Source organism: Schistocerca nitens, chromosome 11, assembly GCF_023898315.1.
Source record: "Schistocerca nitens isolate TAMUIC-IGC-003100 chromosome 11, iqSchNite1.1, whole genome shotgun sequence".
In the NCBI taxonomy this organism is placed as follows: domain Eukaryota; kingdom Metazoa; phylum Arthropoda; class Insecta; order Orthoptera; family Acrididae; genus Schistocerca; species Schistocerca nitens.
This window is the reverse complement of record NC_064624.1, coordinates 25198712-25225813: the sequence shown is the minus strand read 5'-3', so window position 1 is coordinate 25225813 and position 27102 is coordinate 25198712. Positions and strand designations below refer to the sequence as shown.

The following is a 27102-nucleotide window of genomic DNA, read 5'->3' as shown; positions in this document are numbered from 1 at the left end:
TTCCCTCTCCTTCCCTCTTTCCTGATGAGGCAACAGTTTGTTGCGAAAGCTTGAATTTTGTGTGTATGTTTGTTTGTGTTTGTTTGTGTGTCTATCGACGTGCCAGCGCTTTCGTTTGGTAAGTCACATCATCTTTGTTTTTAGATATATTTTTCCCATGTGGAATGTTTCCCTATATATTGTAAAAATTTCATCAAATTGGAGATGGTCAAGTGGGGAACTTGTCTAAATTTCGGCCAACTTGACATGGAATGACCCAATAGTAATGTTAAATTTCTGACAAATACCATATGAAACATAAATTGGTACACAGCCTGTATCTGCAGAATGAATTTGTATGTTGGCAGCGAAGTTTTCATGAAGCAATGGTGTTACACATGAAATATTGACAGGTTTGTTCATAACCACTTTCTGTGTTTGCTGCATGTTGTTACACATACTTTTGTGAAACTGCCAGAATGTTAGTTACTGGTGTAAATAATCTTACATATACATGTCACTTGAAATCTGATGCAATGCAGCCATTTGTAGGGTATTCAGCTATCAACAGGAAAACAAATTCGCTTGGTGCCACTAGTATTTTTATTCTGCCAACCAGAATTGAGGTTCCTGACACAATCAACTACTTGTGTACTATCTGTGCTGAATAAGTCTGCTTCAACACCCATCTTGGGTGCAACTGCAGAAGTACTGTGATAGCATTAATGCAGCATTTGCATTTGAATATAGGTGAGTACTTCATTATAGTTCGTATGAACTATGTGATCAGCTTGCAATTCATTTGACGAGCAGTATCACAACTGTAATCCTAAACCATCACTGTGAGGAAATGATAGGAAAGTAAATATACTACATTTTATTAAATACAGTAAAAGAGTGGTTAGACCCAACATACTTAAAGCCTTTGCCTTCGCCCCTGATGTAATGATGGTTTGGCATACAGAATTATATGTATGCACAACACACATCATGTGAATGAAAAGCAATTTGAAGAGTCATTGACCTTGGACCTGAATCTGAGAACTATTCAAAGACTAGGTCAAAATGTTGTGCTAGCCCCCCACTCCCCTCCCTCCTTGAAATATATGTTGTGGTGAGAGACTGATCCATAGTCCAGCTCATTTCCTAGCCTAGGTTGAAAGGTGGCAGTGTGATTCTGAGCTGACAAAGCCAAGAAATGTGAAAGCCAAGTAAAGGATGTGGTAACAAATTGACCAGTAGCACAGCCTAATGTCTACCAAAAAATCCAAATTGTGCCCAGAATGTAACTTCTACCTCTGACATTGTGTGCTGTGTTAGTGGGACTGAACTTCCCTATGACCCTAAGAGATGCATGTAGAGATTATATTAGTTGAAAGCCACCTTCTTCACCAAATTAATAAAGCTTAGTTTCTAAATGGTGTATATTTTGGCATGAGCACGTGCTGGAAAGTATTGGTACACAATTTTTATTTGAAAATTATCGAAGCATTTTAATTAAAACAAACTTTATTAACATTTTACATCTTTATTCTTAGTGTTTAAATATTTATTTCAGTCACCATGGCACTGAACACCTTTCTCCCAATGAGACACAAGGTTGTTGGTGTCATCATTGTAGAATGTTTGACTTTGTTGGCAGACCCACAGCTTCACCTCTGCTCACACCAATTCACCACTATCAAACTGAAGTCCTTAAAGGTGTTCTTTAGGTTTTGGGAATAGTTGAAAATTGGATCAAACTGGTACAGTATGGAGGATGATCAATAGCAATGAATCAAAGGTGTCAGCCTGTTGCAGGTGCAAAAAAAGTTGTGTGTGGTCTATCATTGTCATGCTGAAGGAGAGGGTGCTCCACATGTGGATGAACTATTTGAATTTGTGTTCTGTTTTCTGAGGGTTTTCTGACATGCTGACATGGTTAAATAACACACACACGTTACACACTGCAGTTCAGAACTCTCCAGCAGGAGGGTGCTACATATTGTCAGCGAAGTTGTAACATCAACAGAGTAATATGTATGACAACTGACATGAACAGAATCAAAGCTTAGGAGGCATTATTTTCTGGTACACCCTTATAGTAATTTGATGCATTTGACAATTGCCTCAAATGTTGTAGAATGGTTCCCTTGGCATTGCCCAGCATCCATTTGCAAGCCATAATACTATATCCATAACATCAGCCAAAACATTATAACCACTGATCTGCTGTCAGTATAAACTTATCCAGGGAATAGCACCTCACCTTGTCTTCTAGTCACACACACACGGTGCATGGAGTATCAGTGAGCATGCTGTCTGGGTGTAAAATAGGTAATGCACACAATTTGAGTTTCACTGAGAGCAGATTTTGATGGCCTGAAGGCTGCGGATCAGCATTTTGGAAGCTGCATAGCTTGCTGAGCGTTTGAGGAGTGCTATGGCAGTTTTCTTCAACACATGGCAAAACACAGGTGAAACCATGTCCAGACATTATGGGGGTTGGGCAAGTAGCACTCATGACAGGTGGTACACATCATAGGCTAGGCAGACTGGTAAAAATAGACAGGCAGAAAACTGTGGCATAACTAACATGCAGCATTAATGCTGGGCAGAGTAAAAGTGTGTCTGCATGCACAATGCTCCAAACACTCCTAATGAAGAGTCTGTGCAGCTGATGACCCATGATTGTGCCAGTGTTAACGTCATGACATCGACAACTACAACTGAAATAGGCTTGTAACTATTGGCATGGGATGTTGACGCAATGGGAGAGCACTGCATGGTCTGACGAATCCTGATACCTTCATCATGCCTTTGGGAGGATGTGTTTCTTGTTGTGATCTTCAGTCCTGAGAATGGATTGATGCAGCTCTCCATGCTACTCTATCCTGTGCAAGCTGCTTCATCTCTGAGTAACTACTGCAACCCACATCCTCCTGAATCTGTTTAGTGTATTCATGCCTTGGTATCCCTCTGATTTTTATGCTCCGCCCTTTCCTCCAGTACTAAATCAATGATCCCGTGATGGCTCAGAATGTGTCCTGCCAACCGATTCCTTCTTCTAGTCAAGTTCTGCCACAAATACCTCTTCTCCCTAATTCTATTCAGTATCTCCTTATTAGTTATGTGATACACCCATCTAATCTTCAGCTTTCTTCTATAGCACCACATTTCAAAAGCTTCTGTTCTCTTCTCATCTAAATTATTTATTGTCCACGTTTCACTTCCATACATGGGTACACTCCATACCAGTACTTTCAGAAAAGACATTCCTGACACTTAAATGTATACTCAATGTGAACAAATTTCTCTTCTTCAGAAATGCTTTCCTTGCCATTGCCAGTCTACATTTTATATCCTCTCTACTTCGACCATCATCAGTTATTTTTCTACCCAAATAGCAGAACTCATCTACTACCTTAAGTGTCTTATTTCCTAATCTAATTCCATCATCATCACACGATTTAATTAGACTACATTCCATTATCCTCGTTTTGCTTTTCTTGATGCTCATCTTATATCTCCCTTTGAAGGCACTGTCCATTCTGTTGAACTGCTCTTCCAGGTCCTCTGCTGTCTGTCAGAATTACAATGTTGTCGGCAAACCTCAAAGTTTTTATTTGTTCTCCGTGGATTATAATGCCTTCTGAAAATTCTTCTTTGGTTTCATTTATTGCTTGCTCAATATACAGAGTGAACAACACTGGGGATGGGCTAAAACCCTGTCTCACTCCGTTCCCAACCACTGCTTCCCTTCCATGCTCCTCGACTTTCATAACTGCCATCTGGTTTCTGTACAAATTGTAAATAGCCTTTTGCTCCCTGTATTTGATGACTGCCATCTTCAGAATTTGAAAGAGTATTCCAGTCAACATTGTCGAAAGCTTTCTCTAAGTCTACAAATGCTGGAATGTAGGTTTGCCTTTCCTTAATCTATCTTCAAAGATAAGTCATAGGGTCAGTATTGCCTCATGTATACCAGCATTTCAATGGAATCCAAACTAATCTTCCCTGAGGTTGGCATCCACCAGCTTTTCCATTCATCTGTAAAGAATGCATGTTAGTATTCTGCAGCTGTGACTTATTAAACTGATAGTTCGGTAATTTTCACACCTGTCAACACTTTTTTTATTGCAATTATATTCTTCTTGAAGTCTGATGGTATTTCACCTGTCTCATACATCTTGCTCACCAGATGGCAGAGTTTTGTCAAGGCTGGCTCTCCCAAGGCTATCAGTAGTCTTATTGGATGTTTCTACTCCCAGGGCCCTGTTTCAACTTAGGTCTTTCAGTGCTCTGTCAAACGCAGTATCATATCTCCCATTTCATCCTCATCTACATCCTCTTCCATTTCTGTAATATTGCCCACAAGTATATCGCCCTTGCATAGACACTCTGTATACTCCTTTCACCTATGCCTTCCCTTTGCTTGTAACTGGTTTTCCATCTGAGCTCTTGATATTCTTGCAGGTGGTCCTCTTTTCTCCAAAGGTCTCTTCAGAATGCCAATAGGCAGTATCTATCTTACACCTAGTCATATATGCCTCTACATCCTTACATTTGTCCTGTAGCCATCCCTGCTTAGCCATTCTGCACTTCCTGTCGATTTCATTTTTGAGACATTTGTGTTCCTTCTTGCCTGATTCATTTACTGCATTTTTATGTTTTCTCCTTTCATCTATTAAATTGAATATCTCCTCCATTACCCAAGGATTTCAACTACCTTCATTTTTATACCTACTTGATCCTCTGCTGCCGTCACTATTTCATGTCTCAAAGCCACCCTTTCATTTTCTACTGTCTCTTTCCCATGTTTTTGCCAGTGCTTCCCTAGTGCTCTCTGAAATTCTCTATAGCCTCTGATTCCTTCAGTTTATCCTGATCACATTCTTAAAATTCCTACATTTTTGCAGTTCATTCAGGTCTGCATAGATGTCTGCCTATTACACATTATAACCATCTTCAACTGTCAGCAGTAACTGTCAGTCAACAGACTAGATTGGCCTACATGCTTTTGTACTGCATGTGTCCCTTCACGTTTCCACTTCACTATTACATTGAAAACAGTGGACCTAGGGATGCTCAGGACTGAGGAAATATCATATACAGATGTGACACAAGTGACACCCAATCACTGACCATGTTTGAAGTCAACGAATTCCGCAGAGCACCCCATTGTGCTCTCTCCTATTGTCTAATAGCTACTCAGGTCGCAGATATGGAGTGCCAGGCAGTATGTAGCAGCATATTGCACCTAATACGAAAAAGTGTGTTTCTGGCGGTGACCGGATACTTTTGAGCACATAGTGTATGATGAAGATATGCCCTGTCCAAAATTCTAACAGATGGCATCCTCTTACATTCCTTGTCCACATTCCATATCCACCCATTAATTTTCCTCCTCTGCCTTGCCCCTTCCTTCTCTGCCTTGCCCCTTCCTCCTCTGCCTTGCCCCTTCCTCCTCTGCCTTGCCCCTTCCTCCTCTGCCTTGCCCCTTCCTCCTCTGCCTTGCCCCTTCCTCCTCTGCCTTGCCCCTTCCTCCTCTGCCTTGCCCCTTCCTCCTCTGCCTTGCCCCTTCCTCCTCTGCCTTGCCCCTTCCTCCTCTGCCTTGCCCCTTCCTCCTCTGCCTTGCCCCTTCCTCCTCTGCCTTGCCCCTTCCTCCTCTGCCTTGCCCCTTCCTCCTCTGCCTTGCCCCTTCCTCCTCTGCCTTGCCCCTTCCTCCTCTGCCTTGCCCCTTCCTCCTCTGCCTTGCCCCTTCCTCCTCTGCCTTGCCCCTTCCTCCTCTGCCTTGCCCCTTCCTCCTCTGCCTTGCCCCTTCCTCCTCTGCCTTGCCCCTTCCACCTCTGCCTTGCCCCTTCCTCCTCTGCCTTGCCCCTTCCTCCTCTGCCTTGCCCCTTCCTCCTCTGCCTTGCCCCTTCCTCCTCTGCCTTGCCCCTTCCTCCTCTGCCTTGCCCCTTCCCGCACCCCCTCCTGCCTTGCCCCTTCCCCCTTCCCCCACCCCCTCCTGCCTTGCCCCTTCCCGCACCCCCTCCTGCCTTGCCCCTTCCCCCTTCCCCCTTCCCCCACCCCCTCCTGCCTTGCCCCTTCCCCCACCCCCTCCTGATCCCATTGGATCAATTGTGCCTGGATTGTATGTATTTGCTTATGGTGGGGCTGACAACTTTCTAAACACTCTACGTTCTGACACAAGGGTCTCATGGTTGGAGCTCAGTCAGCTAGTACAACATTTACCTCCCCGGTGCAGTTGGTACTAATCACCAAGGGGTTGTCCACACCGGCATGCAGACGAGCCACAAGTTCGGAAACACTGCCCTTACTACATGGAAGCTGACACATTCAATTCATAGATTAAGTGTTGCTTCTGCAATAAGGACAAACTGGGTGAGTCATGGGACCCCATGTTCAGCAGTGAATTGACAGTATGAGGATACCTATCCTTTACTTCCAGGAAAGTAACCATCCTCTGTTACCAACAAAACATCCAGCAGGAGAAAGGGAAATGAAGTGGAAGGATTGGATGGATTGGGGTTCACATGCGTCACCATTGTTTATTAAAATGTATTTATTTAGGAAAAAATAACTAAAATCAGATACATTAGCAGGATTACGAACGACACTCTGAACTTTGATTTTATCCATACTGGATGAGAGGTCGTGGTTGTGATTGTCAATGTTAAAAAATATATCAGCTCAACTACTTCTTTATAGTGTAAAACACTAAGATTGACAGCTGGAAATTGATACATAGCGTGGATAATCAGAACACACTGAATGAACAGCTAACTGGTGATACAAATAACTTTTTCAAACATTTCACTGGTTTCTTTTAGTAACTACATTTTTAGCAATTGGCAGGATACCATCATTCATGAGGTCCTTGGAACATCTATACATTATGTTTCCCCCCTGCGGGTCTGGGGATTAGAATAGGCCCGAGGTATTCCTGCCTGTCGTAAGAGGCGACTAAAAGGAGTCCCTCCCCCTCAAGGGGGTAGTTAGTGCCTGCGTCCGGAGACGGACGGTTCCACGACCTCTATTTGCGGTCATTTTGCTTTTTCACTTCTCTTTCTTCCTTCCTCTGGTTGGTTCCTTTCTTTGATCTTCTCCACCTCACTGTCTTCCTTATTCTTTTCCCTGCAAAATCTCCTTGCCTTCTCATTGCCTTCTTCTCCTTGCCTTCTCATTGCCTTCTTCTCCTTGCCTTCTCATTGCCTTCTTCTCCTTGCCTTCTCTGGTCTCCACCTCGGCGTTTGAGACAGTCTGTTCTCTCTCTCTCTCTCTCTCTCTCTCTCTCTCTCCCTCCTTTTTCCTCTTCTTCCTTCCTCCCTGTGCGCGCCTGAAGGCCGACCCACGCGTTCGCACGCGTAGCCGGTGACGGGGTAACGCGTAATTCCCCACCCTGGGTAGACATGTAAGGCACGCGCGTACCCCCTGGTAAAGGCCAGGCCCGGGGAGGGGTGATTGCCTGAGCTGATACCTTCTGACCATGCCGATTGGTCCCTCCGTCTGTTTCTCGGGAGGTGTGACCTGAGGTGTAAACATTCACCTAAGGCGGGAGTGCCCTCTGAGAGGGTCCCCACAAGGAAGGAGTGCGCCATCGGAGACGCTGGCAATCATGGGGGATTCCACCGCAATGGATTTCACTCCATCTCTCTCGACTTCTGCCCAAAAACGGAAACTTGACCAGCTACCAGTGACAAAAGTACTACCGCCTGCCCCACAGTTCCTCGTCGTTTCTCGATCTGAGGACGGAAAGGATTTTTCCTCTGTCAACCCTTTCGTTATCCAGAAGGGCGTCGATGCCATAGCCGGATCTGTCAAATGTTGTACCCGGTTGCGTAATGGTACCTTATTACTTGAAACTGAGAGCGCCTTTCAGGCACAAAAACTGCTTCGGGCCACACTCCTGTACACATTCCCTGTCAGGGTGGAGGCTCACCGAACTTTGAATTCATCTCATGGTGTGGTCTATACTAGATCCCTCGACGGCTTGACTGACGAGGAGATTCAATCTTTCCTCGCTGAGCAGGGTGTGACGGCTGTCCATAGGGTCATGAAAAAGGTCAACAATGACCTTGTACCGACCCGGACACTTTTCTTGACCTTCGATAGTGTTAAGCTGCCATCGCGCATCAAGGCGGGCTACGAGGTCATTTCAGTTCGCCCCTATGTCCCGACACCTACGCGCTGCTACCAGTGTCAGCGTTTCAATCACACTCGACAGTCTTGTTCCAATGCGGCTAAATGTGTCACTTGTGTCAGGGATGCCCATGAGGGTGACTGTCCACTTCCGTCTCCTCGTTGTGTAAACTGTCAGGGTGACCATGCCGCATCCTCCCGCGACTGTCCTGTCTATAAGGAAGAACGCTGTATCCAAGAAATTCGGGTCAAAGAGAAAGTGTCCACCTCGGCTGCTCGCAAGCTATTGGCTAGTAGGAAGCCCACGCTGCTCCCAGCGGGGAAATACAGTACTGTCCTCGCCTCTCCTCGGACTACCAGGGAGGTGGCAACCCAGACATGCGATCTGACCTTCAGCACCACGGTTGTCCGTTCGGCCAGTGCTAAGATCGCGCGGTCGACGTCTCCTCTTCCTCCCATCACCCCACAGACACCAGCCCCTTCATCAGCTTCTGCTAAGACGAAGACCCAGAAGTCAGATGCACGGGCCTTCAAGAAGGAACTGTCCCGTGCAGACTTCCTCTGTACCTCGACCTCCCAGCCTTCGACCGGTACTTCCACCAAACGACCTTCCAAGAAGGCACATAGGAAGCACAGTTCTCCTTCTCCGCCACGGCGCATTTCTTCTCCTGCGCCACCCAGCGGTTGCCGCCCCAGGCCGTCCTCCGTTTCGCCTGGCCGCACCGCTGGTAGCCGAACATCTGGCCGTTCACCAGCGGAGGAAGCTCCCCCTCCCGGCCATCCTCCCAAGATGGCCGATGAACCTATAGACCCAATGGACGATGACTGTCCGCCTACTGATAGCGGCGGCAGTGCTCGCTCGAAGCCAGGCCCTCAGCGGCCTTCGAGGTGACCCCTTCTTTCATCTTCCTTTTTTTTTTCTTACGATGGCACTTATTCACTGGAATATTCGCAGCATTCGCTCCAACCGAGAGGCCTTGAAGTTGCTGCTCCGCTTGCACCGTCCGCTCGTCGTAGCCCTCCAGGAAACGAAGCTACGCCCATGCGATCAAATTGCCTTGGCACACTATACCTCTGTGCGTTTTGACCTACCCCCTGTGGTAGGTATCCCGGCTCATGGAGGGGTTATGTTGCTGGTCCGGGATGATATTTACTACGATCCCATCACGTTGCACACCGGCCTGCAGGCAGTTGCCATCCGCATTACGCTCCCCACTTTTACATTTTCCATTTGTACCGTTTACACTCCATCGTCGTCTGCCGTTACCAGGGCAGACATGATGCAACTTATTGCTCAGCTACCTGCACCATTTTTGTTAACTGGAGACTTCAATGCCCACCATCCCGTTTGGGGCTCTCCAGCATCCTGCCCGAGGGGCTCCCTGTTAGCAGACCTTTTCAACCAGCTCAATCTTGTCTGCCTCAATACTGGCGCCCCTACTTTTCTTTCGGACACATCTCACACCTATTCCCATTTAGATCTCTCTATATGTACTCCCCAACTTGCACGCCGGTTCGAGTGGTGGGCACTTTCTGATACATATTCGAGCGACCACTTCCCGTGTGTTATCCATCTCCTGCAGCATACCCCCTCTCCGTGCTCATCTCGTTGGAACATCTCCAAAGCAGACTGGGGGCTCGTCTCTTCCAGGGCGACCTTTCAGGATCAAACATTCACAAGCTGCGATAGTCAGGTCGCACACCTCACGGAAGTCATTCTCACTGCTGCTGAATATTCCATCCCTCACCCTACTTCTTCTCCACGTCGCGTACCGGTCCCCTGGTGGACCGCAGCATGTAGAGATGCTTTACGTGCTCGTCGACGTGCTTTACGCACCTTTCACCGCCACCCTACAGTGGCGAATAGTATAAATTATAAACGACTACGTGCACAGTGTCGTCGTATTATTAAAGAAAGCAAGAAAGCCAGCTGGGCTGCTTTCACAAGCACCTTCAACAGTTTTACTCCTTCTTCTGTTGTCTGGGGTAGCCTGCGCCGGCTATCTGGCACTAACGTCCACTCACCAGTTTCTGGCTTGACGGTCACGAATGACGTCCTTGTGGCCCCTGAGGCTGTCTCCAATGCCTTCGGCCGCTTTTTCGCAGAGGTTTCGAGCTCCGCTCATTACCACCCTGCCTTCCTCCCCCGCAAACAGGCAGAGGAGGCTAGGCCACCTAACTTCCGCTCCTCGAATCGTGAAAGTTATAATGCCCCATTCACCATGCGGGAACTCGAAAACGCACTTGGCCGATCACGGTCCTCCGCTCCAGGGCCTGATTCTATTCATATTCAGATGCTGAAGAACCTTTCTCCAGCGGGTAAAGGTTTTCTTCTTCGTACTTACAATCGCATCTGGATTGAGGGACATGTTCCCGCATGCTGGTGCGAGTCTATTGTTGTCCCGATTCCTAAGCCGGGGAAGGACAAGCACTTGCCCTCCAGTTATCGACCCATCTCGCTTACCAGCTGTGTCTGTAAAGTGATGGAGCGAATGGTTAACTCTCGATTGGTTTGGCTGCTCGAGTCTCGACGCCTACTTACCAATGTACAATGTGGATTTCGTAGGCGCCGCTCTGCTGTTGACCATCTGGTTACCTTGTCGACCTTTGTTATGAATAACTTCTTGCGGAAGCGCCCGACCGCGGCTGTGTTCTTTGATTTGGAGAAGGCTTACGACACCTGTTGGAGGGCGGGCATTCTCCGCACCATGCATACATGGGGCCTTCGCGGTCACCTCCCTCTTTTTATTCGTTCCTTTTTAATGGATCGACAGTTCAGGGTACGTGTGGGTTCTGTCCTGTCAGACACCTTTCGCCAGGAGAATGGGGTGCCACAGGGCTCAGTTTTGAGCGTCGCTCTCTTCGCCATAGCGATCAATCCAATAATGGATTGCCTCCCAGCTGATGTATCAGGCTCCCTTTTCGTGGACGATTTTACCATCTATTGCAGCGCGCAGCGTACGTGTTTCCTGGAGCGCTGTCTTCAGCGTTCTCTTGACCGTCTTTACTCGTGGAGTGTCACCAATGGCTTCCGTTTTTCTGCCGAGAAGACGGTCTGTATTAACTTCTGGCGCTACAAAGAGTTTCTCCCACCATCCTTACGACTCGGTCCCGTTGCTCTCCCATTCGTGGAGACAACAAAATTTTTAGGTCTTACATTTGACAGGAAACTTAGTTGGTCTCCACATGTGTCATATTTGGCTGCCCGTTGTACCCGTTCTCTAAATGTCCTCCGTGTTCTCAGTGGTATGTCGTGGGGAGCGGATCGAACCGTCCTACTTCGCCTATATCAGTCGATCGTCCGCTCCAAGCTGGATTATGGGAGCTTCCTATACTCCTCTGCACGGCCATCCATCTTACGCCGCCTCAACTCCATACAACATCGTGGTTTACGACTTGCGATCGGAGCGTTTTATACTAGTCCCTTCGAGAGTCTTCATGCTGACGCTGGTGAGTTGCCACTCACCTACCGGCGCGATATACTGCTCTGTCGGTATGCCTGTCGGCTACTGGCAATGCCCGACCACCCGTCTTATCGTTCCTTTTTTGATGACTCTCTCGACAGTCAATACGGGTTGTATGTCTCTGCCCTGCTACCCACTGGAGTTCGCTTTCGTCGCCTCCTTCAACACCTTAATTTTTCACTCCCTGCAACCTTTCGAGTGGGCGAGAGCCACACGCCACCTTGGCTCCAGGCTCAGGTTCGCGTCCACCTTGACTTCTGCTCGCTCCCGAAGGAGGTTCCCCCCAGTTCAGTCTACCGCTCCCGTTTTATCGAACTTCGTTCGAAGTTCATTAATATGACCTTCATTTATACAGATGGCTCGAAGACCACTGACGGGGTCGGGTGTTCTTTTATTGTCGGGGCACAAAGTTTCAAATACCGGCTCCATGGCCTTTGTTCGGTCTTCACAGCTGAGCTCTTTGCCCTCTACCAGGCTGTCCTTTACATCTGCCGCCACCAACATTCTGCATATGTCATCTGCTCCGATTCCCTGAGCGCTATCCAGAGCCTCAGTGATCCGTACCCGGTTCACCCTTTCGTGCACCGGATCCAACGCTCTCTTCAGCAGCTGGTGGACGTCTGTTCAACGGCTAGCTTTATGTGGGTTCCTGGCCATGTCGGTATCCCTGGGAACGAAGGTGCAGATGCCGCGGCCAAGGCTGCGGTCCTCCAGCCTCGGACAGCTTCTTGTTGTGTCCCTTCGTCAGATTGTAGCAGGGTAATTTGTCGGCGCATTTTATCGCAGTGGCATGCCGATTGGGCTGCACTTACAGACAACAAACTTAGGGCCCTGAAACCTCTTCCCGTGGCTTGGACGTCCTCCTCACGCCCTTCTCGGCGGGAGGAGGTCGTTTTGGCCCGGTTACGAATTGGCCACTTCCGGTTCAGCCATCGCCATCTGCTGATGGCTGCGCCGGCGCCGTTCTGCCCATGTGGGCAATTGCTGACGGTCCGCCACATTTTAACGGTCTGTCCGGATTTTAACACCCTTCGTCTTGATCTTGGCCTGCCATCTACTGTAGAAGCAATTTTAGCGGATGACCCACGAGCAGCTGCTCGCGTTCTTCATTTTATCAATTTGACAACCCTCTCCAAGGACATTTGATTCTGCTGTTTCCTTTTTTTAATCCTGTGCCTGTCAGTCTGTCTTTTATCGTGTTTTCCGTTTCGTTGCTGTTTTAAACTTGTGACTCGCGGTGCATTCCTCACGTAGGCTGGGCGCTAATGACCGTTGATGTTGTGCGCCCTAAAACCACAAAAAAAAAAAAACTGTAGTAGATGTGTAAGTGCTTCAGTAAGTGAATGTGCGTGCATAGGAGCTCAAGAATGCCATTTAAAAAGGAAAACCGGTAATTAGTACTCAGAACAGACTTTTAGCAGTACATAAATAAAACGTGAGGAAAGGTCACCCCCCCCCCCCATGACAACTTTAAAATAACAAACAGTCGGACAATTAAATCTAGTAAGCAGTAACTAGCCCTGAGATGGAATAAATTTCTTTCACTCTCCTGCTCACAAATGGCCAGTGAACAAACACACAAAAAACGTTCAGAGCTCAGTAAGATTTACAGTTTTACACTTTTGCTTCTTCCAGCCCGTGAGCCTCTAATGTGCCAGTTACTTACCAACAGGCTATATTTTCACAAGTCTGGATGACATCTAAATATGACTTGAATGATTCACATAGAGCTGATCAGCATGTGGCCATTCTAACAGTGCGCAGTGGTATGTACAAGAAAAGCACTCATCCCATCAAACCCCCAAACATCAAAATGTACAAAATTTTTGTACACATTTCAAATAGTAATTTACATAACTTGAGTGAAGGCAGCCCATCGGTAGCTGGCAGTGGTGCATTCCATGAAGCTGATATACAGAGGCTATGTTAACAGCCTCAGTATGATGAGCACGCCCTAAGAGTCGAGGTCCAAGACAGTGGGCCACAACAGTAGAAAACTGTAGCAGACAGGGAGAATCTAAATTCCACTGTCATTCTCACTTAATACAGCCATATGACCACAGTAGTTGTACAGATCAACGGACTCGTCAGATGATTCTCTTCAAAAACTTGGTCTAAGGCTAAACATGGTTACTCTTAAAACAGTGTTCAGGTTTACCAAATCATTGAAACCATTGCTGAACATGGGAATTGAATAGCAATAAGAAGCTTGTCTGGTTGCTAGACATTACCCCAACCCCTTCCAAAGCAATGCCGCAAAGTATTAAGTGGTGCAGCACAATCCAAATCAGGCAGTTGATTGGATGGGAAAGCTCCATGCATAATGTGACTTCCACAGAGAAGAACCAACAGCCGATACAGACAGCCAAGACCACACCAATGTTCCGTCTTTTGTTAACAGTTCTGCCTGCAACTATTAAATTGACATAACTTTTAAAGGGCTACCAGTCTCTTCAATCTGTTAATTTCGGCTGAATTGCAAATCCTGTTTACGTACCCTGCGCGGCTGTACTGTGCGCCATGGTGCCACAAGCTCCAAGGAAAAGAAATTACATACACCAGGTGTGGGGCATGAATTCAAAGAGGAACCCTGCCATGGCTCAGATAGTAATAATAATAAAATCATTGTTATCATTATTTGTACTAGTATATTAGTATTACTATAGGCAGTTAATTAATACAAAGATCAATTAATAACATGATGTTGCTGTATTCTTTCTATCTCCTGCCCAGCATCTCTTCAAGGCATCCTCTTTGTGTACACCATGTTGCTTCATTATTTTGTCAATATGCTTTTTCATAAAGTTAAATGGTCTACTATGTTTCTGTCAGTAAAGTGATTTCCAATCAAATTCTTTGGCTGCTAATTATCTAACATTCTCAACAGATGTCGATATCAGTTTAATGAATTTCATTCTATTCTATCACAGTTTCATTTGTTCTCATTCCAGCACTTACTTCAACATTACAGGTTTTTCAGTCTTGATATGCTGGTGCTGCTCCATTAATAATCTTTCTAGAATATTGTCTTCTTTTGAGATCAGCAAGTAAAACCCATAGTTCAAATCCAAAGGATAGTACTGGTTCAGCCTGTAGCTCATACTCTTTTTGTACTGTTCGAAACGTGCTTGCCCCATCAAAAGGAGCTAATGATGTTAGAAAAGTAGTTAGTAGTGTGCCAAGGTAGGGTGTGTGTTTTTTAAATAATTTTATCACAAATAAGCATTTACTGAAATGAAAGGTTTTGATGTAACTGTTCTAGACATTTTATGATTCTGATCGTAATAGTAGTATGAGTGATGTGCCACTTGACAGTCCAGTTCCTGCTTCCCCACACAGTTGATGTACGCTGTATTGTGTCATTTGATATGAACAACATTGATTTCATTGTTTGCGGTAGTAGCTGTGTTATTTTATTTGATTACACTACCATTATATGCATATGAAGATAATGAAGTTAGAAAATATGATTGAAAGCAATAGCATAGGGTGAAGGCTTAAGTTGAAGATTGTAATGGATTTTCAAAGGTGTCATCATTAATTAGTCTTAAAATTTTTTGCTGCCTCCTATTGAAATATACCATGGTGAACTCGTCACTCAGAGCTTCGAACTCAAAAGAGAACACTTAACCAGAAATACTATTTAGTTATTAAAGAGTATGACAATTGGGCTTTATATATGTGATACATTTTATATAATATGGGAGGACTGTGACTGCTTAAGTGTATTTATTACAGTTTGTTATTTTTACCACAGGCCCAGGTTTACCCACTCAACATGAATATAAAAGAAGAGTTGGAGGAGGGTGTGAATAAAGAGGTAATTATAGAATTTATATGACCGCATGGAATTAATCATCACTGAGTAGTTGTGAAAAAATGAGATGGTTATCATTTGTGTGTGTATTCACTTCAGCAGTCCTGTGTTTACTTTAAGTTACAGTATTATAGTATGACACAGGTTGGAAATGAGGAAACAGGTAAAATAGAACATTTTGTTATAGTATACCCATATGGATTTAAACATTGCTTTTGAGCAGGTGAAGTAATTTAGCTTGTGAGTTCATATAATTGCTTCCTTACATCATAAGCACAAATAAGAATTACGTAAGATTGCATTGATGAAGTTATATGAAAATTCGTACCAAGTCCCAAGACTCAAGCTATGATTTCCTGTTGTAATGAGTAGTTCCTTAATGGTTCCACGTATGTGAACACCAGCATTGTATGTTTTTATTTGCCATGTGATACTGCTGTGACAGTTACATTCAAGGAAAACCTACACGAAGTTGTGCAGAAAAAACAGGTGATCCTAACCTACTGAGTAGAGACACTGCAGGTGTTATGGACAGGCAGTCTTGTGAAGTACTATTGAGCAGTTTTCTGAAAGCTGTCTTAAGCTGCTAGTATAGTAGCGCGCACAAAATTGAAATACTTTAGACCTCATAACTATGAACAGGCATGTCTTTATAGATGGTGTTAGTGCAGGGAGGGGTTACTGATCATGAAGCCAGCACAGCAATAGCTAATGAAGCCTTCAAGAAGGCTATGAGAATAGATTTTTTAGAAAGAGCAGATAAGTAGTTGTTAGCATCCCATTTAGACAATGAGTGAATATAATGTACTTCCAGTATGATTTACATAGAGGAATATGGGCAAATGTTAAATTGAATCCAAATCACACACTGAAAAAGTATATGGTGAGTAACTGGATTACAGACAGAAAAGACCAACATGATGAAGTGTAGTTAGCAGATTGTTACACAAAAAATGGTGCTGAACTGGCCCCTCTCTGCCATGTGAATTGTTCATTTATGGAAAAGTGGTTTGTCGCATGTATAGAAAAAGGCAAAGGTCATTCCCGTTTGTAAGAAAAGTCACAGGAAATACACTCCTGGAAATTGAAATAAGAACACCGTGAATTCATTGTCCCAGGAAGGGGAAACTTTGACACATTCCTGGGGTCAGATACATCACATGATCACACTGACAGAACCACAGGCACATAGACACAGGCAACAGAGCATGCACAATGTCGGCACTAGTACAGTGTATATCCACCTTTCGCAGCAATGCAGGCTGCTATTCTCCCATGGAGACGATCGTAGAGATGCTGGATGTAGTCCTGTGGAACGGCTTGCCATGCCATTTCCACCTGGCGCCTCAGTTGGACCAGCGTTCGTGCTGGACGTGCAGACCGCGTGAGACGACGCTTCATCCAGTCCCAAACATGCTCAATGGGGGACAGATCCGGAGATCTTGCTGGCCAGGGTAGTTGACTTACACCTTCTAGAGCACGTTGGGTGGCATGGGATACATGCGGACGTGCATTGTCCTGTTGGAACAGCAAGTTCCCTTGCCGGTCTAGGAATGGTAGAATGATGGGTTCGATGACGGTTTGGATGTACCGTGCACTATTCAGTGTCCCCTCGACGATCACCAGTGGTGTACAGCCAGTGTAGGAGATCGCTCCCCACACCATGATGCCGGGTGTTGGCCCTGTGTGCCTCGGTCGTATGCAGTCCTGATTGTGGCGCTCACCTGCACGGCGCCAAACACGCATACGACCATCATTGGCACCAAGGCAGAAGCGACTCTCATCGCTGAAGACGACATGTCTCCATTCGTCCCTCCATTCACGCCTGTCGCGACACCACTGGAGGCGGGCTGCACGATGTTGGGGCGTGAGCGGAAGACGGCCTAACGGTGTGCGGGACCGTAGCCCAGCTTCATGGAGACGGTTGCGAATGGTCCTCGCCGATACCCCAGGAGCAACAGTGTCCCTAATTTGCTGGGAAGTGGCGGTGTGGTCCCCTACGGCACTGCGTAGGATCCTACGGTCTTGGCGTGCATCCGTGCGTCGCTGCGGTCCGGTCCCAGGACGACGGGCACATGCACCTTCCGCCGACCACTGGCGACAACATCGATATACTGTGGAGACCTCACGCCCCCCGTGTTGAGCAATTCGGCGGTACGTCCACCCGGCCACCCGCATGCCCACTATACACCCTCGCTCAAAGTCCGTCAACTGCACATACGGTTCACGTCCACACTGTCGCGGCATGCTACCAGTGTTAAAGACTGTGATGGAGCTCCGTATGCCACGGCAAACTGGCTGACACTGACGGCGGTGGTGCACAAATGCTGCGCAGCTAGCGCCATTCGACGGCCAACACCGCGGTTCCTGGTGTGTCCGCTGTGCCGTGCGTGTGATCATTGCTTGTACAGCCCTCTCGCAGTGTGCGGAGCAAGTATGGTGGGTCTGACACACCGGTACAATGTGTTCTTTTTTCCATTTTCAGGAGTGTATGTTGGCAATATAAAAATATTATTGAGTCGGAGAATCCTACTTTCACTACTGTTTGGGTGTTACCACCAATAGCATGCACTTTCATTTATTGCACAAACTTCATCCATATTCATTCTTGCCCTTCGTCTCCCCTCCACTCTTCTGATGCTACCGTCCCAGAGGTGTATCATCTCTCTCTTCAGTGTACATTCACCGAGCGAGGTGGCGCAGTGGTTAGACACTGGACTCGCATTCGGGAGGATGACGGTTCAATCCCGCGTCCGGCCATCCTGATTTAGGTTTTCTGTGATTTCCCTAAATCGCTCCAGGCAAATGCCGGGATGGTTCCTTTCAAAGGGCACGGCCGACTTCCTTCCCCGCCCTTCCCTAATCCGATGAGACCGATGACCTCGCTGTCTGGTCTCCTTCCCCAAACCAACCAACCAACCAACCAACCAGTGTACATTCCATGGCTTGCTAAATATTTCAAGGGTTTCTGCTCAAGGTTTCAACCAGCTTTGGTCCAAGAGTATTTTGAACATGACAACTTTCTTGGAGGGCATTACATTCAGGAACTAGAAATATATCAAGAATTTACTATTCAACAGTTTGATGGTAGTATGGTCTTTACATTTTATTCAGTCTGATTTCTGTTTCTCCGCAGTGACTCTCCACACAGTGTGCAAGTTATGTCCATTCCAGCACTACTATTCAAGAATTAACTATAAAACGCACAGAGAAAGCAATATATCTAACTTGCTATTGTTCTGATGTTTCACCAGTGGAGGCTAATGCATTACTGTGCTGTGTAGCTGTTCATTCAAAAGAATTAAGCTGTGTAACGGATCACGTATACCCTTTAAAGTTACTAAAATATGGGATTGCACCTTTTGACTAGAACAACATGGAAGGAATGTAATCAAGAAATAGAGGGGGAGGGGGGGCAGGAGGAGGAGGAGGGCGAGAGGAGCGCTACATATGTAACTTGATTCTGAAAAACCCCAATTAAATTACGGTATTGTTAGGAGTCGAATAAAGTACAGGCTTAATCTTTGTTTCAAGTAACGGTAACATAATGCGTACATGCTAATTGGTTTTGATTGCTATGGGTGTTGTTTCAGCCAGAATTTGGCTGCTCAATAATGCTACATTCGAGGAGCAGAGATTTTTGACTAAACAAGGTCATGAAAGTTAGCCGGAAGTAAAGTTACATATTTTTGGTTAAAGATAAATGGAAGGAGTCACTATCACTGCAAAACAAATTTTTATTCATATCTAATCTCAACATGTCAAATATGCTTGTGTTGTCCATTGTTTTGGACATGTCCAAGGGGCCAGACAGTATTTTGATCCTGCAACCACAATGACTCAGGGGACAAAGTAGAGACATGGGTTATCTGTGGGCATCAATTTACATAATTGGGGAGTGTTGTTAGACACTGTAAAGAATGATACTACTACTTCAATAGCGCCAGGCGAGTTACTCACACTTGTCACTTCGCAGCTGCGAGAGGCAGCTAGGTTCAGCTGACGACTTCGACATGGGGCTACTTGCACGTTCATCGCTTTCTTTTTTATTGTAGTCATAGCTCCTTTCAATTCTGACATCTTAACTGAGCAACTGTCACAGCCTATACCCACACAGTTCTCCAGGGACAGAGAAAGGCTTTCCATTCTCCTTAGAATTGTAGTACCTATACTTCACCAGTAACGCTACGCTCTTCATCTTAACACACTTGAGGTTCATCTTCCACTACAATCCTTGTCGTTATTGATATCAATGAAACTCAAAGAATATTTCGTGTAATTAGCTATCACCATCAACATATCTTGCAACTAAACTCAGTTGGGCAGTGTGTGCTATGTCCATAGCCTCACCAAAGAGTATCCTGTTATAATGAGAATCTTTGATTTACTCCAGTAATCTCGATAACATTACTGTCTCACAGCATGAATTAAGTTCCTTACACATTGTTTTACATATGTAAGTGGCATTTGCTTAAGTGGTCTCAGGGTGATGGTTTAGTTGCAAGTCTCCAGCGTCAATTCTAAATCTTACAAGAGCTCTAAAGTTTCCCATGTTACTCACTATACTTTCCTGATTATTATCGTTGTCTAATAGACTCCCATCATCTGTATGACCATGCAGGGGAATATTTTGCTTTCCATGAAATATGATTGTTTTTATTATAGGTACAAGATTGTCTCTGTTTTCCCTAATGGATTTATGACATCAAGTTTGTATTCCTAGTGTAGCGATTTAATTTTGCATTTGTTGATGCTTCAACATGGTACTTGAGTTGAAAGTGAGTCTCAAGGTCACCATCTTTACCAGTAAGTTTGGCAAACTTTTAGTGGTTCAGTCACAAGTTTCTTGGCGATAATGGATTTCTTTCCTCCAGCTATTTTATTATTCACAAAAAGTGAACAGTTAGTGCAAAGAAGTCCCTTTTTAACTTGTGAGAACACCAGCTGTGGATACTATTTAAAATGATTATCTTGCATTTGCTTACGTTCAACCTGCCCTTCCTTGTTGTGCTCAGAAGTAGGAAAGACTACCTTTTCCAGGTTTCCTTGGAGCTGTGAGAAGCTTGTTTTATATCATCAGTAATATACATATTGTAATACATCCTATTAATTGCCAATATCTGTGTGTTTAAAGGAATCGGTCGATGAACTTCGTTGTGTGAAGTTTCGACGAAATGCTGGGTTGTGCCTTTACATCTGGTGGTGTTTTTACGGCTGAATGGTGACCGGAATCATCAGATGTATCTACTTTTTTTCTTTATTACATACCAATCCATTTTATTATATTGTTATGATGTAGGTAAATTACATGCAAATTATTCTTGAATAAGCACTTTATTCGCACTGAAAAATGCAACACTGGTACACTTAGCACTGAAACACACTGTCACGCTCCCCATATTTGTAATATCACTAAGCCCAATACTCACTTAAGTCCGTGGCGATAGCCAATAATGCAGTTGGTCTCTTTTTATCACTTCCAAGTTATCGCGAAGATTGTAGCTCTCAAACTGACTACCTGGCAGCGACTCTGCTTCTCATATGTGGCTCGGTTGTTTTGAGAACATTCACTGCCAGAATGTCAAATGTACTTTTGGCCACTTCTAAGTCACACTGGTGATGTTGCCATCTGAGCTAGGTTTTCAACAGATGCGCTTGTCTGTCACATGGCAGTGGCAGCTACAGCAGGGTTAAGATTAACGACATAATTAGTAAATGAGGGCAAGGCTCTCACATTACCACAAACAAGGAAAAGCAAAATGCAGATATAGAAAAGCTTACAATATTGGTTTCCACACAGAAAGACAGAGTAAAAGGAAATTAACACAAATATATTTATGCATCTGCTAATATTGCTACTGCAGAAGTGCTGTATTTGTTCTGCACACATTGTACCACTCAATTAGCTTTTTGCACGCACGTGCCATGAGAACCTTCCAGTTGAGTGACCCAAAAACAAAATTTCTTATGCCACTGCTTTTATAGGGGTACATTTGAGATACTGGATATTGTGGATGCAAAGAAAGTCCACCCATCAGATAGGAGATTTCACAAAAATCATGGAAGAACAAATATGGATGTAACAAGAGGGAAATTGCTGTAAACTTTACTTTGGTGGCTTGCATGGATGTTCACTGACAGCTATAATTGTACCAAGAGTGCGACTGAATAATTACGCCATTTGACTGGGAAAAGTGGTGGAGAGTAAACGAGCTGTGAATTTGTACTCTACTGCACATAAAACAAGTGGTCACTGCTTTTTACATCGAAAGCTATTCCTTGTGCCTGTTCATTATAGTGGAAAATTTGTCTTTAGTTTTGAGGTACTAGCACAAAGACCATAGGTGTCCAAATGGCATATACGTGAGTTGTTCTCAGTGACTTCTGAAGGATTGTTAGTGGTGCAAGCCAAACGATTATATTTATTTTTATTTGTAAAGATTTAGGACAAATTGACAATTACATTCAATTGTAAGATAATTAAATTTGTAACTTACATAGCATCCACAATTCACATCACTACCGTGACTGTGACACTGGAGAGAAGCAGAAAGTTGTCATGATATATTACATGTTTTATATTTTGTATAATAATGATATGGCATTGATTTTCAGAAGGAAAATTAGTGGACTTCTTGGCTTCAGCTGGGTATGCATTTACTCCAGTTCTAACTTCCTCGATCGCCATTACCTTTCACTCCATTCTCTGTCCATGTCCCACCCCTCCTCCCCAGGGGCCTTTTAAGGTGATTGATTGGCTGAAAAGGTCAAGGTGGTGGTATACTGATGTGATGTGAAATCGTAAATCTCTTCCCCCCCCCCCCCCCAACCCTCTCCCTGTGGTGCTTAGTGTCTGGAATTTGGGCACATGTTTGCATTGCAGCACTAACCTCATCTGTAGAGACTGTGGAGGAGTATCGCCTGCAAATGCCCCATGTGCCTATCCCTCCATCTGTGTCGACTGTGGAAAGCACCATACTTTGTGCTCACCAGATTACACTGTTTTCTAGAGAGGGAAGAAGGAACAAAAATACAAGACTCAGGACAAACCTACTGACAAAGAGGCCAAAAGGAAGTACAAGCATTTGCCCCCAGCATGTACACAATGTCATATGCTACAGCTACAAAGACATTTCCCCTTTGCTGATGGTACTCTGGCCTGTTACTCTTTCTGTAGTGGGCCCTCAGGGCCACTGAACCATCCTTGCGCCCCTGTTGGTTTGGGGGATCCCCTTTTGCTGCTTTTTCCACACCTGCTTTGGGATCGATAGCTTCCCATACACCAGGGACATTTGTCCCCACCTCCCAGCCTGAGATGAATAAGCTTCTTCTGGCTTCTCTTGCAAGGAAGAGGTCCTTGGGGTCATTTCCTTCCCTGGGTTGTACTGGTCTACAACTGGACACCAGCAAGTGCTGAAGGAACCACAAACTGTTGGTCACACTGCTTCATGATCATCATCTTTACCTGAAACTGATTCAGAGGAGCCCTTGGCATAATCAAAATTCTGTAAGGAGAGAAGACAAGAAAAGTGTTTAGAGGAGGACGACCTTCCAGTGGTCCCCCACACTAGCAGATCCACCTGTTCAACTCCTGTGGCCAAGGCAGAGATTCCAGCAACCCCTGAGGCCCTAGATTGAACCACACAATGGTACCTGGAAAGGAGTTCACACATATGTTCTGGATACTCTGTATATCAAACTTTTGGCTCTTGATACACCTTTGGAGGCTGTGGCTGTTCAGGTAAGTGCATTTCGGCATAGTACTATCTGCAATGTTTACCTCCCTCCTGATGATAAAGTTTCTCATGAGATATTGTTTGCATTGATTTCTCAGCTCCCCCCCCCCCCCCCCATCTTTCCTAATCTTGGGCAATTTCAGTACATATAACCCTTTATGAGCTTTAACCATGATCACTGGGCATCATAAGGACCTCGGAGTATGACTGGCACAACTTGATTTGCCTCTTAAATACTAATACCCCCTCACATTTTGGCATGGCACACTACGTGTTCTTGGTCATTAACCTTTTCATATGCAGCCCTTGGCTTCTCCCATCCATCCACTGGGGAGTTCATGATGACCTGTGTTGGTAGGGACCATTCCACAATCTTCCTGTCCCTCCCTCAGCATCACTGCCCTGGATGCATGACCAGATGGGGTCTCAACATTGCTGACTGGAGTGCTTTTGCCTTTGCTGTCGGCCTTGACTCCCCACCGCATGGAGGCATCAACAAGGCAGCCCAGAATATAATTACAGCCATTCATTTGGCAGCTGATTTTGCAATCCTCTGTTCCTTGGGCCTGCTCTGACAAGAGATTACCTTGGCAGTCATTAGAGAGTGCAGAGGCCATTAGTGATAGTAGGCAGGCTCTCCAGTACCATAAGTGGCACCAATTGATGGAGCATCTTATTTACTTTAAGTGGCTTCATGCCAAGTTCTACCACCTGATGAAATAATAAAAAGAAGAATGCTGGGAGCAGCATGCTTCAACCATCAGACCATGTACCTCTTCTCTTCATGTTACCAAGCAATGGGTAGAGCAAAAGTAATTATCTTTTACTACATGCCACCTGGAGCTGTATAAAGCTCCATTCATTGAGTGTGGGGGTTCATCAGTGTCCTAGTCCTCTGTGCAGATACAGCACCAGGGCCAGGTCACATCCACAACCAAATGATCAAGCACCTATCAGTGGATTGTCAACATCATATCCTTGCTATCTGTAACTGGACCTGGAGCGAGGGCCAGTTCACATCGTAACAATTAGAAAGTATCATTGTCACAGTGCTGAAATTGGGTAAGCTCCTTTAGAGATGAGCAGTTATCACCCAGTAAGTGTCACCAATGTTCTCCATAAATTGCTTGAATGCGAAGTGAGCTGGCAGGTGTGTGGCTCCTTGAGTCTCGGCGTCTTCTGGCTGCATCCCAGTGTGGTTATCACCAAGGCTGTTCCACAACAGATAATCTGGTTTGCCTGCAGTCTGCCAGCCAATCAGCTTTTTCCCAATGTCAATGCATTATAGCCATCTTCTTTGACTATCAAAAGATGTATGACAGCTGGAGGTGATGCTATATCCTTGCTGCCTTACACAAGTGGGGTCTGTGGAATCCACACCCAATTTTTATGTGGAAGTTCCTGTCACAGTGTATGTTCTGGCTTCTAGTTGGTGCTTCCCACAGAACTTCACATATCCAAGAGAATGGAGTCGTGCAGGGCTCTGTACTGAGTGTCCCTGTCTTTCTACAAGCCATCAGTGGTCACCTCCAGCTGTGAGGTCATCAGTATCACCATCCTTACATGCTGACTATTTGGGCCTCTTACTATTGCTCCTGTAGTGTGGGTGTCATTGAATGTAGACTGCAAGGCACCATATGAAAGATGCTGTCATGGGCACTGACCCATGGATTTTGGTTTTCAGGTGCCAAGACCCATGTCGTGGTTTTCTGTCAACATGGTATAGTTCATCCACAACCAGAACTTTATCTTCCTGACAAAGTACTCGATGTGGCAGGAACTTACTGCTTTTTAGGACTGGTCTTTGTTTCTTAGTTGACATGAATTCCCAGTATTTTTCAGTGTAAGTGAAAGTGCTTGCTGCACCTCAGTACACTTTATCACATAACACCAGTAGGGGTGCATAGTGCACTACCCTTGTGCAGCTTTACAAAGCCATGATACAACCCTGTATTGGTTATGGGAGTCTGGTATATGGTTCGGCATCATCCTCAGCATTGTGGATACAGGATCTGATATACCACTGTGGTGTTTGATTTGCAACAGGAGCCTTTTGAACTAGTCCTGTGGGCAGATTATGTATGGAGGCTGGGGTCCATTCATTGTGTATTAAGAGCCAACAGCAGCTTCGCAGTTATGCTACCTATGGTTGCAACTCTCCTAGGCATCCAAACTATCATCCCATCTTTCCAAACATGGAAACCCATCTTCCATAATGGCGGCCCGGATCAGGGATTTTGATCACATTCCACAACCTGTCCCTCACCTCTGAACTCCAGTTACTTCTTCCTCCACCTCTCCTCTGGGCCCACTCATGTACACCTATGTGGGGAACCCATTGGTCACAGCTTTTTGACCCATCATGAGGCCCAAAAGACACGGACCCTCCTGAGGCCCTCTGCCACCAATTTTTCTCCATCATTGGTGCATCCTGGAGTTCAGCAGTAGTCTATACTGATTGCTTAATGGTTGCTGATCACATAGGCTTTGCTTACACTGTCACGGGTCCTACTGTATTGTCTTCCCTGCTGGAAGCTGTAGAGTTTGTAGCCATCTCTCATGCACTTGAGTATATGCTTTCCTCCACTGGTGGGTCCTTCATCTGCAGCAAACTCATGACTAGTTTTAAAGCTTTCAAGCAGTATTACCCTCAGCATACGTTGGTCATGGCTAACCAGTATTCCCAGTATGCCCTTGAGCACTGTGGATGCTCAGTGATGATTGTTTGGACTCTGGGTGACATTGGGATCCCTGGGAACAAACTTACTGATAGCTTGCCCAAACGGGCTACCAGTAAACTCGCTCTGGTAATCAGTATTCTGGAAACAGACATCTGATCAGTATCACACCATCAAGTTTTAGGAACCTGAAATGTGGAATGGATCACTGGGTCTTCAAACAACCTGTGATAAGGAGACTATGAATCTATGGAGGTCCTCCATGCAGGCCCCTCACAAGCATTCTACCATACTCCGCCAACTCCACATGAGCTGTATCTGGTGGTCTCAGTCATCTCCTCCAGTACCACACTACTGTCGTCATTCCGGTTCAACAGTGGTCTACATTTTGCTGTACTGTCCAACTTAGCCTCCCTGTGGCAGAATCTTAATCTCCCTGACTTGCTACCCCTGATGCCTCAGTGGCTGACTTAGTTTTATCTTTAATTCATGAGGAGGGCTTTTACCACTCTCTTTAAGGGAGGGCAACTTAACCTTATCGGCCCATTGAGGGGTTGGCAGAACACTCTGTTGCCCCCTCTGCCCAGACCAGGCTGTGGCTGGCTAGACTTGGTGGACCAGCCCAGTTCTCACCCTACCTGCTGTTTCACTCTTCTTCCCCCCTCTCGCATCCATCTTTCGTCTCTGTACTTATCTTGCCCTGTCTGTTGCTAGTCTTTCCGAGGCAGTTTCTGAGTGGAGTACCTCTGGGAAGTGGTGGGTACTGGAGGATATATGTCCCTCCATTGCATTCTGCTCTCCGGTGCTTCTGGCTGCTCCCTAAATGGGGCACCTTGGCCTGCTTTTCGTCCTCTGTTTCCTGTTTTTCTTTTTGTCCCTTATATCAGTTCCTCTCTCTCTCCGCCCCCCTCTCTCTCCGCCCCCCTCTCTCTCCGCCCCCCTCTCTCCGCCCCCCTCTCTCTCCGCCCCCTCTCTCTCCGCCCCCTCTCTCTCCGCCCCCCTCTCTCTCCGCCCCCCTCTCTCTCCGCCCCCCTCTCTCTCCGCCCCCCTCTCTCTCCGCCCCCCTCTCTCTCCGCCCCCCTCTCTCTCTCCGCCCCCCCTCTCTCTCCGCCCCCCCTCTCTCCGCCCCCTCTCTCTCTCCGCCCCCCCTCTCTCTCCGCCCCCCTCTCTCTCCGCCCCCCTCTCTCTCCGCCCCCCTCTCTCTCCGCCCCCCCTCTCTCTCACCGCCCCCCTCTCTCTCTCACCGCCCCCCTCTCTCTCTCACCGCCCCCCTCTCTCTCTCACCGCCCCCCTCTCTCTCTCAC

At 45.9% G+C, this 27102-nt stretch overlaps 1 protein-coding gene across 6 annotated transcripts in view; it reads left to right on the top strand.

The window, feature by feature from the left end:
* Positions 1 to 27102, top strand: part of LOC126213561 (zinc finger protein 708-like) — a 451089-nt gene that overhangs the window by 334332 nt on the left and 89655 nt on the right. For 4 of the 6 annotated variants that reach the window (XM_049941396.1, XM_049941394.1, XM_049941397.1 and 1 more), the window contains one exon: positions 15325 to 15387. The exons of the other annotated variants lie outside the window; for them this stretch is intronic. In XM_049941396.1, coding sequence (XP_049797353.1) covers positions 15325 to 15387 — 63 coding nt within the window. The remainder of the gene's footprint in view (positions 1 to 15324; positions 15388 to 27102) is intronic. 6 annotated transcript variants of the gene reach the window in all.